Source organism: Carica papaya, chromosome 2 (assembly GCF_054855325.1).
Source record: "Carica papaya isolate Zhongbai chromosome 2, ASM5485532v1, whole genome shotgun sequence".
Classification (NCBI taxonomy): domain Eukaryota; kingdom Viridiplantae; phylum Streptophyta; class Magnoliopsida; order Brassicales; family Caricaceae; genus Carica; species Carica papaya.
This window is the reverse complement of record NC_142310.1, coordinates 21,515,602-21,527,369: the sequence shown is the minus strand read 5'-3', so window position 1 is coordinate 21,527,369 and position 11,768 is coordinate 21,515,602. Positions and strand designations below refer to the sequence as shown.

General features: G+C 34.8%; 1 protein-coding gene across 1 annotated transcript; it reads right to left on the bottom strand.

The window, feature by feature from the left end:
* Positions 1 to 8,083: 8,083 nt before the first annotated feature.
* JAZ10 (jasmonate-zim-domain protein 10) lies at positions 8,084 to 11,768 on the bottom strand. The gene is made up of 6 exons (XM_088213606.1): positions 11,537 to 11,768; positions 11,259 to 11,448; positions 11,087 to 11,174; positions 10,846 to 10,966; positions 10,359 to 10,416; positions 8,084 to 8,405 (listed from the first exon to the last, which is right to left on the bottom strand). Exons 1-6 carry the CDS (start codon positions 11,637 to 11,639, stop codon positions 8,369 to 8,371), a joined length of 597 nt encoding a protein of 198 aa, XP_088069732.1. The 5' UTR covers positions 11,640 to 11,768; the 3' UTR covers positions 8,084 to 8,368.

The following is an 11,768-nucleotide window of genomic DNA, read 5'->3' as shown; positions in this document are numbered from 1 at the left end:
ATATGGTCATAGGAGTGCTTGGAATCAAATTCTTAACAGGTGGAAGAATTTTTACCTTTTTTGGTGGTCGAAAGTGACTCCGGTGCGGCAGCAGGTAGCGGTCAGCTCCCTTCTCCAACGACTGGTTCTTCTTCTCTGGCAGGGGGCTTGCGGCTCGGGTTCGTGTTCTATGTGATGCAAAATATTTATACCCATCTCACGTTAATCTAGATCGTTCATTGTATTTAATCTCGACTATCCGGTCGCACCTAAAGAGGAAACGAATATGCACCGTTCATCACATTTGATTCCGACCGTCCGATCGCGCCTAAGGAGGAAACAAATATGGACCGTTCATTACATTTGATCGTGACCATCCAATCACGCATGAGGAGAGAATGGATCCAAGTCGTGCACGCACGCGGGAACACTTATGGGTTGTCTGATCGCGGGGCACGCGAATCGCCAGTGCGGCCTCCTGCGTGGCACCAAGTCAGCATGCCTTGCCACGCGGCACACTCCGGATTATCGAGGCTGATGACTGGGTGGTCCTACGTAACAAAATTTTCTTTAATTGAGTTCTAACCTCCAGTTTCTAATTTTTCTTTCAAAAACACCTCATGAACCCAATTTTTCACCCCTTTTTACTAAAATTATTTTCAATCTCATTCCTAATTTATTTTTTCTCAAATAAAACAAAAATTTCATTAAATTAATTTATAAAATATATTTTATTTTATTTTTTATACATATCTAAATTAACAAAATTTATCTCGGACTAATTTTCTGAGTCTGGGTATTACAACTCTCCCCCCTTGAAAAAATTTAGACCCTCAAATTTGTCACTCTCACTTAATCAAACAGTTGGGGATACTAGGCTCTGAAGTCTGACTCTAGTTCCCATGTGCCATCACTTTGTGTGTGATTCTGCCATAGGACCTTGATGAATGAAATTTTTCGGTTATGGAGTACTCTGCTCTTTCGGTCTACAATGCCCACTGGTACCTCCTTATAGGACAGATCCTCCTAGAGTGAAAATGGCTCGTGGGCTAAGATGTGAGAAGAGTCCGAATTGCACTTGCGTAGCATGAATATATAGAACACATTATGGACTCTAAATAGTTCTGGAGGTAGTGTCAGTCTGTAGGCAGTGGTATCAATTCTGTCTAAGATATTAAATGGCCCAAGAAACTGAGAATTTAGTTTCTCCCTTTTGCCAAACCTACTGGTTCTCTTGAAATGGGTGACCTTGAGGAATACTCGATCTTCTCAAATTCCAAATCCCTCCTCCAGGTGTCCATATAATTCTTCTGCATGCTTTAAGCCGTCTAGATGTTCTTCCTGATCTTAACTATTTTGACTATAGTCTCATCCACAAGATCTGAGCTGAACAATTTTCTATCACCTACCTCTTTTCAACAGATTTGCGATCTGTATGAGCGGTCATATAATGTCTCGTATGGAGCCATGTTGATACTTGTTTGGTAGTTGTTACTGTAACAAAACTCTATTAAGGGTAAATGATCATCACAATAGCCCCCGAAGTCAAGAACACAAGCTCGAAGCATATTTTTCAGTGTGCAGATTGTCATTTCTGATTGTCCATCGGTTTGAAGGTGGAATACGGTACTAAGAGACAGTTTTGTTCCTATGACTTGCTGAAAACTAGACCGGAATCGAGAAGTGAACCTGAGGTCAATGTCAAATACTACTGTCACTGACACTCTATGTAACTTGACTATCTCTCAGATATACATTATTGCTAGTTTGTTCAAGGGGTCGGTCATCTTGATAGCTAAAAAGTGAGAAAACTTGGTAAGTCGGTTAATAATTATTCAAATGACATCATGTCCCGAGCGTGCCCTAAGCAATCTTGTCACGAAATCCATTATGATGTATTCATACTTCTACTCCAAAATCGGTAATGGCTGAAGTACGCCACCTGGGCGTTAATGCTCTGTCTTGACCTACTAACACACTAGGCACTTGGAAACAAAGTCGGCTACCTCTCTTTTTATCTCGTTCCACCAAAATCGGAGTCGCATACTTTAATACATTTTAGTGCTTCTGGGATGCATGACAAACTTTGAGATATTTTAGTGCTTCTAAGATGCATGACAAACTTTGAGCTATTAGCCTCTGTCATGATGTCATTTTTCAGCTCACTGTTACATGTAACACACACTCTATCCAACACACACTCTGTCCTGAAATCTGAGTAACCCATCGGTAGAGACTCGAAATTTAGAATTTACGCCATATTCTGCATTTTTCCTGAGAGTTGCTAGGGTGGAATCGGTGAATTTGACTTTTTTTATTCTCTAGATCAACTCAGGTTGAATAATCAAGTAGACCAAACATGTAACTCTCTTTAGGTCCTAAAGTCGTATCTGTTGTGCGGCCCCTATTACCCTGCATTCTGAAACCATTAAGTAAGCTAATATGCCTACATTTTTTCTGCTGAATCGGTCAGTTACCACATTGCCATTGCCCAGGTGATACAAAATATTACAATCATAGTCCTTGAGGAGTTCTATCCATCGTTTCTGACGCATGTTGAGATTCTTTTGAGTGAATATGTATTTCAAGCTCTTGTGGTCGGTATAGATCTGAAGAGTCTCCCTATACAAGTAATAGTGCAAATCTTCAAGGCGTGGATAATTGCGGCAAGTTATAAGTTGTGGGTGGGGTAGTTTTTCTCATGACTCTTCAACTACCTGGACCCATAGACTATAACTTTCCCATGCTACATTAGAACATAATCCAACTCCAAGTAGGAGGCATCACTATAAACTGTGTATCCACCTGTCTCACTCGGCAAGGCCAACACAGGTGCAGTAGTCAACAACTTCTTTAATTTTGAAAAACTCATTTCACAGTCCTCATTCCACTCAAGTTTGACGTTCTTCTTTGTGAGCCGGGTCAAAGGAGCAGGTAAACTAGAAAATCATTCTACAAATTTGTAGTAATAACCTGTCATTCTCAGAAAGTTAGGAATCTCCTTGACCGATGTCAATTTCTCCCAACCAAGCACTGCCTCAACTTTTTCGGGATTTATTGACACTCTATTCTCTGATATGATGTGCCTTAGGAAGGTAGTCTGTTCGAGACAGAACCCAAACTTACTCAACTTTGTATATAACTTCTTTTCTCTAAGAACCTGCAAAACCTGAGTTAGATGGTGAGCATGTTCCTCTCTGCTTTTTGAATAGACCATGATATCATCGATAAATACAATTACAAACTGATCTAGGAATTGTCTGAAAATCTTACTCATTAAATCCATAAAGAGGATTGGTGTGTTAGTTAGTCCAAATGGCATGACAAGGAACTCATAGTGTCCGTACCTAGTTCGGAAAGTTATTTTAGGAATGTCATCTACCTTGATCTTTATCTGATGGTAACCTAAACGCAGGTCTATTTTGAAGAAGATCTAGACACCCTGCAACTGATCAAAAAGGTCATCGATCTTGGGGATGGGGTACTTATTCTTGATCGTGACCCTGTTCAGTCCTCTATAGTCAATATATAACCTTAACATCTCATCTTCCTTTCTTGCAAATGTGACTTCAGCACCCCAAGGGAACATACCATGTCAGATGAACCCACTACCCTGGAATTCATTGATCTTTTTTCTCAACTCTTCCATCTCAACACGGCTCATGTGGTAAGGAAAAAATTGAGATAGACTGCGTGTCAGGCTGAAGGTTTATGGTGAACTCAATTTTCCTGTCAACTGGTGGTCCAGAAGGTTCATCAAAAAATACATCCGAGAAGTTTTGGACTACCAGGATCTCTTGAATATAAATTTCTTTCTTAAGTTTGTATAGTATAGAGAAAACAACCGAGTTAAAGTGCTATGTAATAAAAAAATTGCTATGAGGGAATAATATTCAAAAATAATTTATTAGTTTGTAAATGACTCATCGCTAGAAGACTTAAATACAAATTTCTCGTGGGAACAATCCATGGTAGTGTGATACACCGCTAACCAGTTCGTTCATAGGGTTACATTAAAGTCCCCCATGTCAACCTCTATCGGGCCCATCATGGGTGGAACAAAGTCCCGTGGAAAAGGGACCAGATGTTGCTGGAGAAGGACCGGGTGACCTTGTGGTGGCACCTAGTTGTATCGTGGGCCACTAGATTGTACTATGGCAGTGCTAGATGATACGGTGGAGGGACAGGATTGTATCAGGATAACATTAAATTCTCTCGTTGTAGGGGTGGCTCATACTATGGTAGTGGTGGAAGGTCAGACAGCTCCTTCCTCTATTCGCTGGCCTGCTGGATAGAGATGAGTCTCTCTAACACCTCAAAGAGCCGATCGACATCCTCTTGAAGTGACCCATCTCGGGCTGCCTTGTTCAGTAGGGCCCTCCTCTCTTCATGTCCTTGTACTTATTTTTTCACAAGGAAGGGTTGAGCGACAGTTCGTATTAGATGTTTTTAAGTCTTTGTGTAAGGAATGATTTCGAGGAACGCTGCTCGATATCAACTGTAGAGACCCAGAACTTAAAAGGAAATAAAGTCATAAATTGAATGTGGAACTGAAATAATAGAGTTAAGGTTTACATTCCTTACACAATAATTTAAAATACCTACTAAGGCTACTGGAATGTTCATTCTAAAAGAACAAATAAAAATTAAGAAATAAATGAAAAGTAAACAATCGAGCATCCTAGGACGACCTTCACTAGCATTTAAAGGGAGTCCGGGTGGTGAACTATTCACAACCCTCTTGTTGATCAGGATCTGGGTCTTGGTCTTCTTGATCTGAAATAGTTAATGAAAGGGTGAGTTACACTAACCTAGTAAGAATATTACACTACTCACTGATACAGAAACTGAATGTTGGTAAAAATCATAAAAACAACCAATGAAGTTTTTAATTTAAATAAATTCGTTTATCATAAGTAAAACCATTTATTACATATCTACCGTCGCGAGATTTTTAAAATCGACCTATAGAGATAATAACTCAAATAACATTATAATATGATATTCAAGTGAACAAGAATAACAACTTTCCTTTTTTATTTGCTTACTAGTATCTCTAGGGGTACATAGGAATGTCCCACTACGTGTGAACCAATATCTAAGCTTGTCAACTAACCAGTCATCCTCATACCCCGTCCGGTATGAGCACCAAAATACCATCCCTCGATACTCTGTCCGGTATGAGGATGAGTTGGGCTGTCTCCATACTCCGTCTAGTATGAGCGCAAAAAATACCATCCATTGATACCCCGTCCGATATGATGCAACGTTCACAGTAGGGTCTCATAATACCCGGTCCGTCCACTATTTCTCAGGATATCCAGTAAGACAACCAATCATCAATTCACATGACCAAATAATTTTCCGTTTGCATATTAATTTCTAATTTCACAAATCAACCGTAAATCACGCAAGATAAACAGTACATACATCAAGAAAATACAACTAAATTATTTAATCTTTCCAGTATATTAACATGTATTTAAAGCTATAAAAGCAAACAATCAGTTACACAAGACAAATAATTAAATAACTAACCGGTTTCGGTTTCATTAGTAACCTGTAATTATTCTCAAATTTTTTTAAATTACATAAAATACCATATTATCGATTATTAAGGTTCAATTCTATAACAGAGAATAAAGTAATGGATTTTTACCTGAATCAGTGTCCGGAATACCGAACTTTCTACTGTGCCTACTGGCTATCCCCAGGTTTCTTAAATATCTCCAAAACTCAAAATCGGTGTTAAAAATATTTTTCTGGTCAATTTCAGGGTTCTGACACGGTAGCATCGCCGTGTTCCGGTGACGTCACCGTCGCTTGCTACGGCGATTTGCCTCAGCCTGACCGTTTTTGGCTTGTTTTGGCTGATTTTGACAGGTTTTGTACACATCCTTGTAAGAAAACACGTTAGGGGGTCTCAGTTGGCCCAAAAAAAAATCAAAAAATAGAAACCTACCGGTGGTGGGATTTTCTGGTGCAGTGGCTCCACCGGCTCTCCTTCGTGGCTGAGTGTTTTTCTTCAGTCAACCTGTAAAAAACTAAACTGTGAACACAATGGTGGAAAATCGTATGAAATGGGAAACGAGAAGGGGTTCATCGGAGGCGGTGGCAGGTTTTGCCCGCAATAGCTCCACCGGGCTTTGCCCGTAATTTTCGTCTCACCAACCATTTGTTTTGCTCTGATATGGCTATAGGAGTGCTTGAAATCAAATCCTGAGCGAGTGAGAAAATTTTTACCTTTTTTGATGGTCAGAGGTGGCTCCGATGTGGCGGCTGGCAGTGGTCGACTTCCTTCTCTGGCGGAGAGCTGACGGCTAGGGTTCGGGTTCTGTGTGATGCAAAATATTTATACTCATCTCGCATTAATCTGAACCGTTCATCGTATTTAATCTTGACCGTTTGATCACGCCTAAGGAAGAAACGAATCTGGACTGTTCATCGCATTTGATCTCGATCGTCCGATCTCGCATAAGGAGGAAACAAATCTAGATCGCTCTTCGCGTTTGATCGCAACCATTCGATTGCGCCTGAGGAAGGAACGGATCCGGGGCGTCCACGCGCGCGGGAACACTTCTGGTTTGTCCGATCACGGGGCACGCGGATCGTCAGTGTGGCCTCCCGCGTGGCACTGAGTCAGCGTGTCTTTTCACGCGGCACGCTCCAGTTCGTTGAGGCTGCTGACTGGGCAGTCCTACATGGTAAATTTTTTTTTAATTGCGTTTTTACCCCTAATTTCTGATTTTTCTTCAAAAATAACATTCGAACCCAAATTTTCACATATTTTTACCAAAATTATTTTTAATCTCATCCCTAATTTATTTTTTTTCCAAATAAAACAAAAATTTCATTAAATTAATTTATAGAATGTATTTTATTTTATTTTTTATACATCTCTAAATTAACAAAATTTATCCCGAACTAATTTTTCGAGTCCGGATATTACATTATATATTATAATTAGCACTTTCTTAATTTATATTAAAAAGTTATGTGAATTAACAATAACAACTTAAATATATGCAATTTTATATTATTTATATTCAATAAACATAGTTTTTCTCATTTTCACTGGAGATTTTTTATATAAATTATTTCAAAATTTGAGAACAAAATACAAAAGGTATATTTAATATAATTATACTGATTATATATTTCAACAAATGGTAAAAATATGTGTTAGAAAACTAATATTATATATATATATATATATACACACACACACACATGAATTAGGTACTACTGTTACCACATCGTAAATAAAATATTAATTATTTTAAAATTAATTTAATTGTCTTTTAGTTAATATATTTTGATTATATATTTAATTAATATGATTGAATAACGATAAATATATTTATAGAATAAGATTATTTTAATTACTTATGTGCAGAAAATATTAGTTATTTTTAAATTAATTTCATTGTCTTTATTTTAATTATATATTTAATTGATACAATTCAATGAATTTAAATATATTTATGGAATTAATTGATTTAATTATGTATGTGTACCAATTTTAAAACAATTAACATAATCAAACTAATTTTATATTATTCTTTAATCATCATGTTTTTAATAATTATTTGAATAAAGTATTTTAGTTAATAACTTTTTAATTTATATTATATTTTTACTTTTCCTAAAAATACTATTTTTTCAAATCTGTTATTGATAGTATATATATTGTGTACATAATCTTTTTATTTATTATATAATGTAATTAATATAACCTTATTTTGTATATAACTAAAATTATATAAATTAATAATGACAACACTAGATTTTAAAATTAGTTTATTATCTGAGTAATCTGATATAATTTTTTTAATAAGTTATGAAAATATTCCAATAAGAATTTTTATTTAGATATAATTATATGCTTTAAGTATTGTAACAGATCTATACATTTTTTTTCTTTTATATATATTGCACAAGTAGATGGAATGGAGACAACATAGAAAAAAATAATAATTAAAAAAAAAAGATCAATATATATATAGTAATAAAAAAATGAGGGGTCCAACCAATAAATATTAGAAGGGGGGGGAGGCTTAAACAAGAAATGTTAGTCACAGTAGCAAGTCTAGGCGTCCAGGAGTGCCTTACAAAAGAATATATTAGGATTACTACGATCTCTAGGAAGTTGCAACGAAGTGGAGAAAGGAATAATAATAATAATGGCCAAAGGCAAAGACCCATTATTAAAACGTGCCTACCGAGCCAAATTCTATTATAATAACATATATGTATATATATATTATATGTAATCTGTGAAGATACAGATTACTGATCGAGAAATCAACTGCCTTTCCATCACGACCTTGTCATGTCTTATCTTCCTCCTTGTCTTGAATGAAACGTCGGGCCAGACGGAAATCGTGTGTTAGGTGAGACATGCATAAGGCGACTCCAATGTCAACCTGTAACCAAAAAAAGAAAGAGAAAAAAAAAAACATGCATACATCAAAATACGCGTCTTTTTATACTCCAATCTCTTCTTTTGACAAATATCAAAATAATATATGCTGCAAGCGCTTTAAATATGCCTCTTGACTGTTAGCAGCCATCACTCCGTCGTTATCATGGAAGGGGTATAACATATATACAATTTTCTTTTCAATGTCAGAAAAAAGATGAGATAAAATTGATTATTATATTAATTTAATCCAAAATCAAGTTTGAAATTTATGTATAGATTAAAAAAAATAGAAGATGTAAGAAAAATTTGATTCAATTAGATATATAAATTTTTTTAAAAAAATATATATTATAAGAATTGACTGTCGAACTATATGAGATAAGAAATTCTCATGTACGATACTAAAGGAAAAAGAACTGACCTGTCTATTCCAATCACGAAAAAAAGAATAACTAGTTTATTGAATAAAATAATGAAAATAGGGTTCAGCTGGAACAGTGATACGGTGGGTTTGGAGCCGATTAAAAAGACCCAGCGCATGACAATTTCACAATTTTTGTTTTTTGTTTAAAGTGGAAATCTCTTTAAAGTTGAAAAAAAGAAAAAAAAAAAAAAAAAAAAAAAAAAAAGGTTTTGAAAAAAAAAAAAAAAAGTGTGAGATGGATGGGGGCTACCAAACTTGGACCATTCTGTGCCGCCAAGTCAACACCGTGTGCTTTGTCTTTAGCCCACGCGATGCACTACAGATAAAGGATACGGCGCTACAGAGCAAATCACGGGAATATTTTTATTTCCAGACACCAACCAACAAGACATTATAAAATCAAATCATATTTTAAAAAACTACAAGACACCTGATTGGAGTCTTAAACCCATGATTAGGGAAATCAGGCATGGTTTGGGTGCCGAGAGAAATGGTGGATTTGGCTCCCAGACTTCCTAAATGGGCTATTGAGAGGGAAATCTCTTTTGACTCTGATATATTAATTCTAACCAACTGTAAACTTCTCCTTTTTTAAAAAAAAAAAAAATTGAATTACGCGACTCTTCAAAAAAAAAAAACAAATCACGTTTTTAAAACACATTTTAAGGCTCTTTCAAAAAAATATAGAATTTTAATGGAATTAATTGAAAAATTATTATTTATTTTGTAGGTTTGTTTTTAAATAATAAAAACAACTTACATAAAAATTTAGTTTAAATATACTAAATTCATGTTTTGACTCAAAACGTTAATTCTAACCTCTGTGGACTTGTCCTTTTTTAATTGAATTAAGCAACTCTTCATATTAATCATGTTTTTGAAGTATATTTATGGCTCTTTAAAAAAAAAAAAAAAAAAAAAAAAACAGAATTTTTATGGAATTACCAATTGGATTAACTTAATTAAACTTAAAATCCCCTATGTTAATTTAAATTAGATTTTATAGAAATTTAATTTTTTTATTTTTAACAAAAAAATTTAGTTTGAATTGTTCAGTTAATTCAATGAAATGTCTTGAGTTCTTCCACAAATGACCTTCAACAGTTACGGAAAACATTGCAATTTCTTTGGGATCAAAAGAAACATACATATATATATATATATATATGAGTTAAATCATCACATCTTAATTTGTAAATAAAATATCAATAACTACTAAACTATCGGAAAATACTAGACCAAAGTTAATTTATTTTCATTATTTTAAATGCAACAAAAATTTTCAAATAAATTTCAGAAAACATATTTTTAATAAATATTCTTCCATATTCCGGATACCAAGTTTTTGCAGAGTAGAAGATTTTGATTTTTTTTTTTAAAAAAAAAAAATTAGTTTTTGCAATGAGATAAATTACTATTAACATAACAATTTATTTATTTTATTCAAAAAATAAAAGATTAATTATAACTGTGGCATAGATTATCCGCTAAATAAGGAGAATATAAAACTAAGAAGAAAAAAGTTACAACCTCTCCTTGCGTTTCTCCAAAAATCTCTGCAATGACTTTCTACGGGCTATTGGCAAATCTGCAAAAGGCAACAAAAACATTTTAGTTTTGTTAGAAATGTATGTATATATATATATATATCTTAATTATCTTTCTACATCTTGCCTAAGTAAAAAAAGGAATACCAAATTTTTTTTTATGAAAAAAAAAAAATACGTTTTCTGGCTACTTTTTCTTTTAGAGAAACTTGTGAATGTCAGGCGTGATTCGTGAAGATGATAAAGAGACAAAAGCTATTATTACTATAGCCATGGCCTAAATTTAATTCATTCCTCTTATAAATATTATATATATATATGTATATATCAATTATTATTTCTATAAAATACAAAATAACAGCCAAGGAATTATTTGCAAACAATTTCTCATAAATCTGGAAGATTAAAAAACTGACAGGCAACATTAATGAATTAAACATAAATGAAGATGGAAGATGCAATGAACAAACCTCCATTAAGACTCTCTAACAACGTTTCTTCATTAGTTGAAGGAAATGCAGTTTCCGTATTCTCTGCAGGTTCAGCTTTTTTTCCGCATCCTTCAGCAGCTAACTTGAAAATGCACTCCGCCTGTACAAAAAATTGATTAGCAACAATAATTAAGAAGTTAATATGCGCTTTTGTACCCCTAATTAACGATCATAATCAATTTAACTCTCATATAACAAGATAAAACGAATTTGAACAGACCTTATCTCGAGGAACGTCGAAAACTTTGACGACTCCATTATAAAAAATTGTCATAGGAGCTGTTTCAGTAGCTATCACAGAAGCATGCCTGTACAGATACACGATCTCTATAAGTTTTCCAGTAGTTTTTCATGCGAATAATACCATTTCTGTTAACGAGAATGTCAAGTACCTTGCAAACGGAGAATAGACAGATAACTCTGGAAAGGGAGACGGATCTTTCCTCGGAGTGGACGGAACGGAAAACGAGTAGTTAGAGAAATCATGGAGATTTCCATTATCACGGTTCTGCGGAAGTCCACCAGAAGCAATAAGAGATTTCACAATATCCGGATTGATCTTCGAGATCGCACCTTGAATGCCTACCAGAAGCAATCACAGATTCAGTAATCCATATATTATTTAAAATAAAAATAAAGAGGAAGAAGAAAAAGGAAAAGGAATTAAAACCTCGGAAACTTCGTCGGCGATGAAGGAATTTCTGGAACGGAGACTTGGCAGAGGAATCCTTCTCCATGCGGAAGAAGTCGAGCTCCACTGTAGCCCTCGACATTTTGATTTAGAAAAAGCTTGTGAGTTTCAATTTTGGATGTTGGTGTTGGGTGTAACTCCTGATCTCCGATTGAAGTTGCAGAGGAATAAAAGTTTTGGAGAAGTTAAATGCAGAGAGGCGCGGGCAGAG

What these genes read in the sequence shown, in the direction of transcription:
- JAZ10 (XM_088213606.1), bottom strand. Translation starts at nt 11,639, where the DNA reads ATGTCGAGGGCTACAGTGGAGCTCGACTTCTTCCGCATGGAGAAGGAT. An exon ending in TCGCCGACGAAGTTTCCGAG is followed by an intron (nt 11,449 to 11,536) that starts GTTTTAATTCCT and finishes TGCTTCTGGTAG; the next exon opens with GCATTCAAGGTGCGATCTCG. An exon ending in TCGACGTTCCTCGAGATAAG is followed by an intron (nt 10,967 to 11,086) that starts GTCTGTTCAAAT and finishes TTTTTTGTACAG; the next exon opens with GCGGAGTGCATTTTCAAGTT.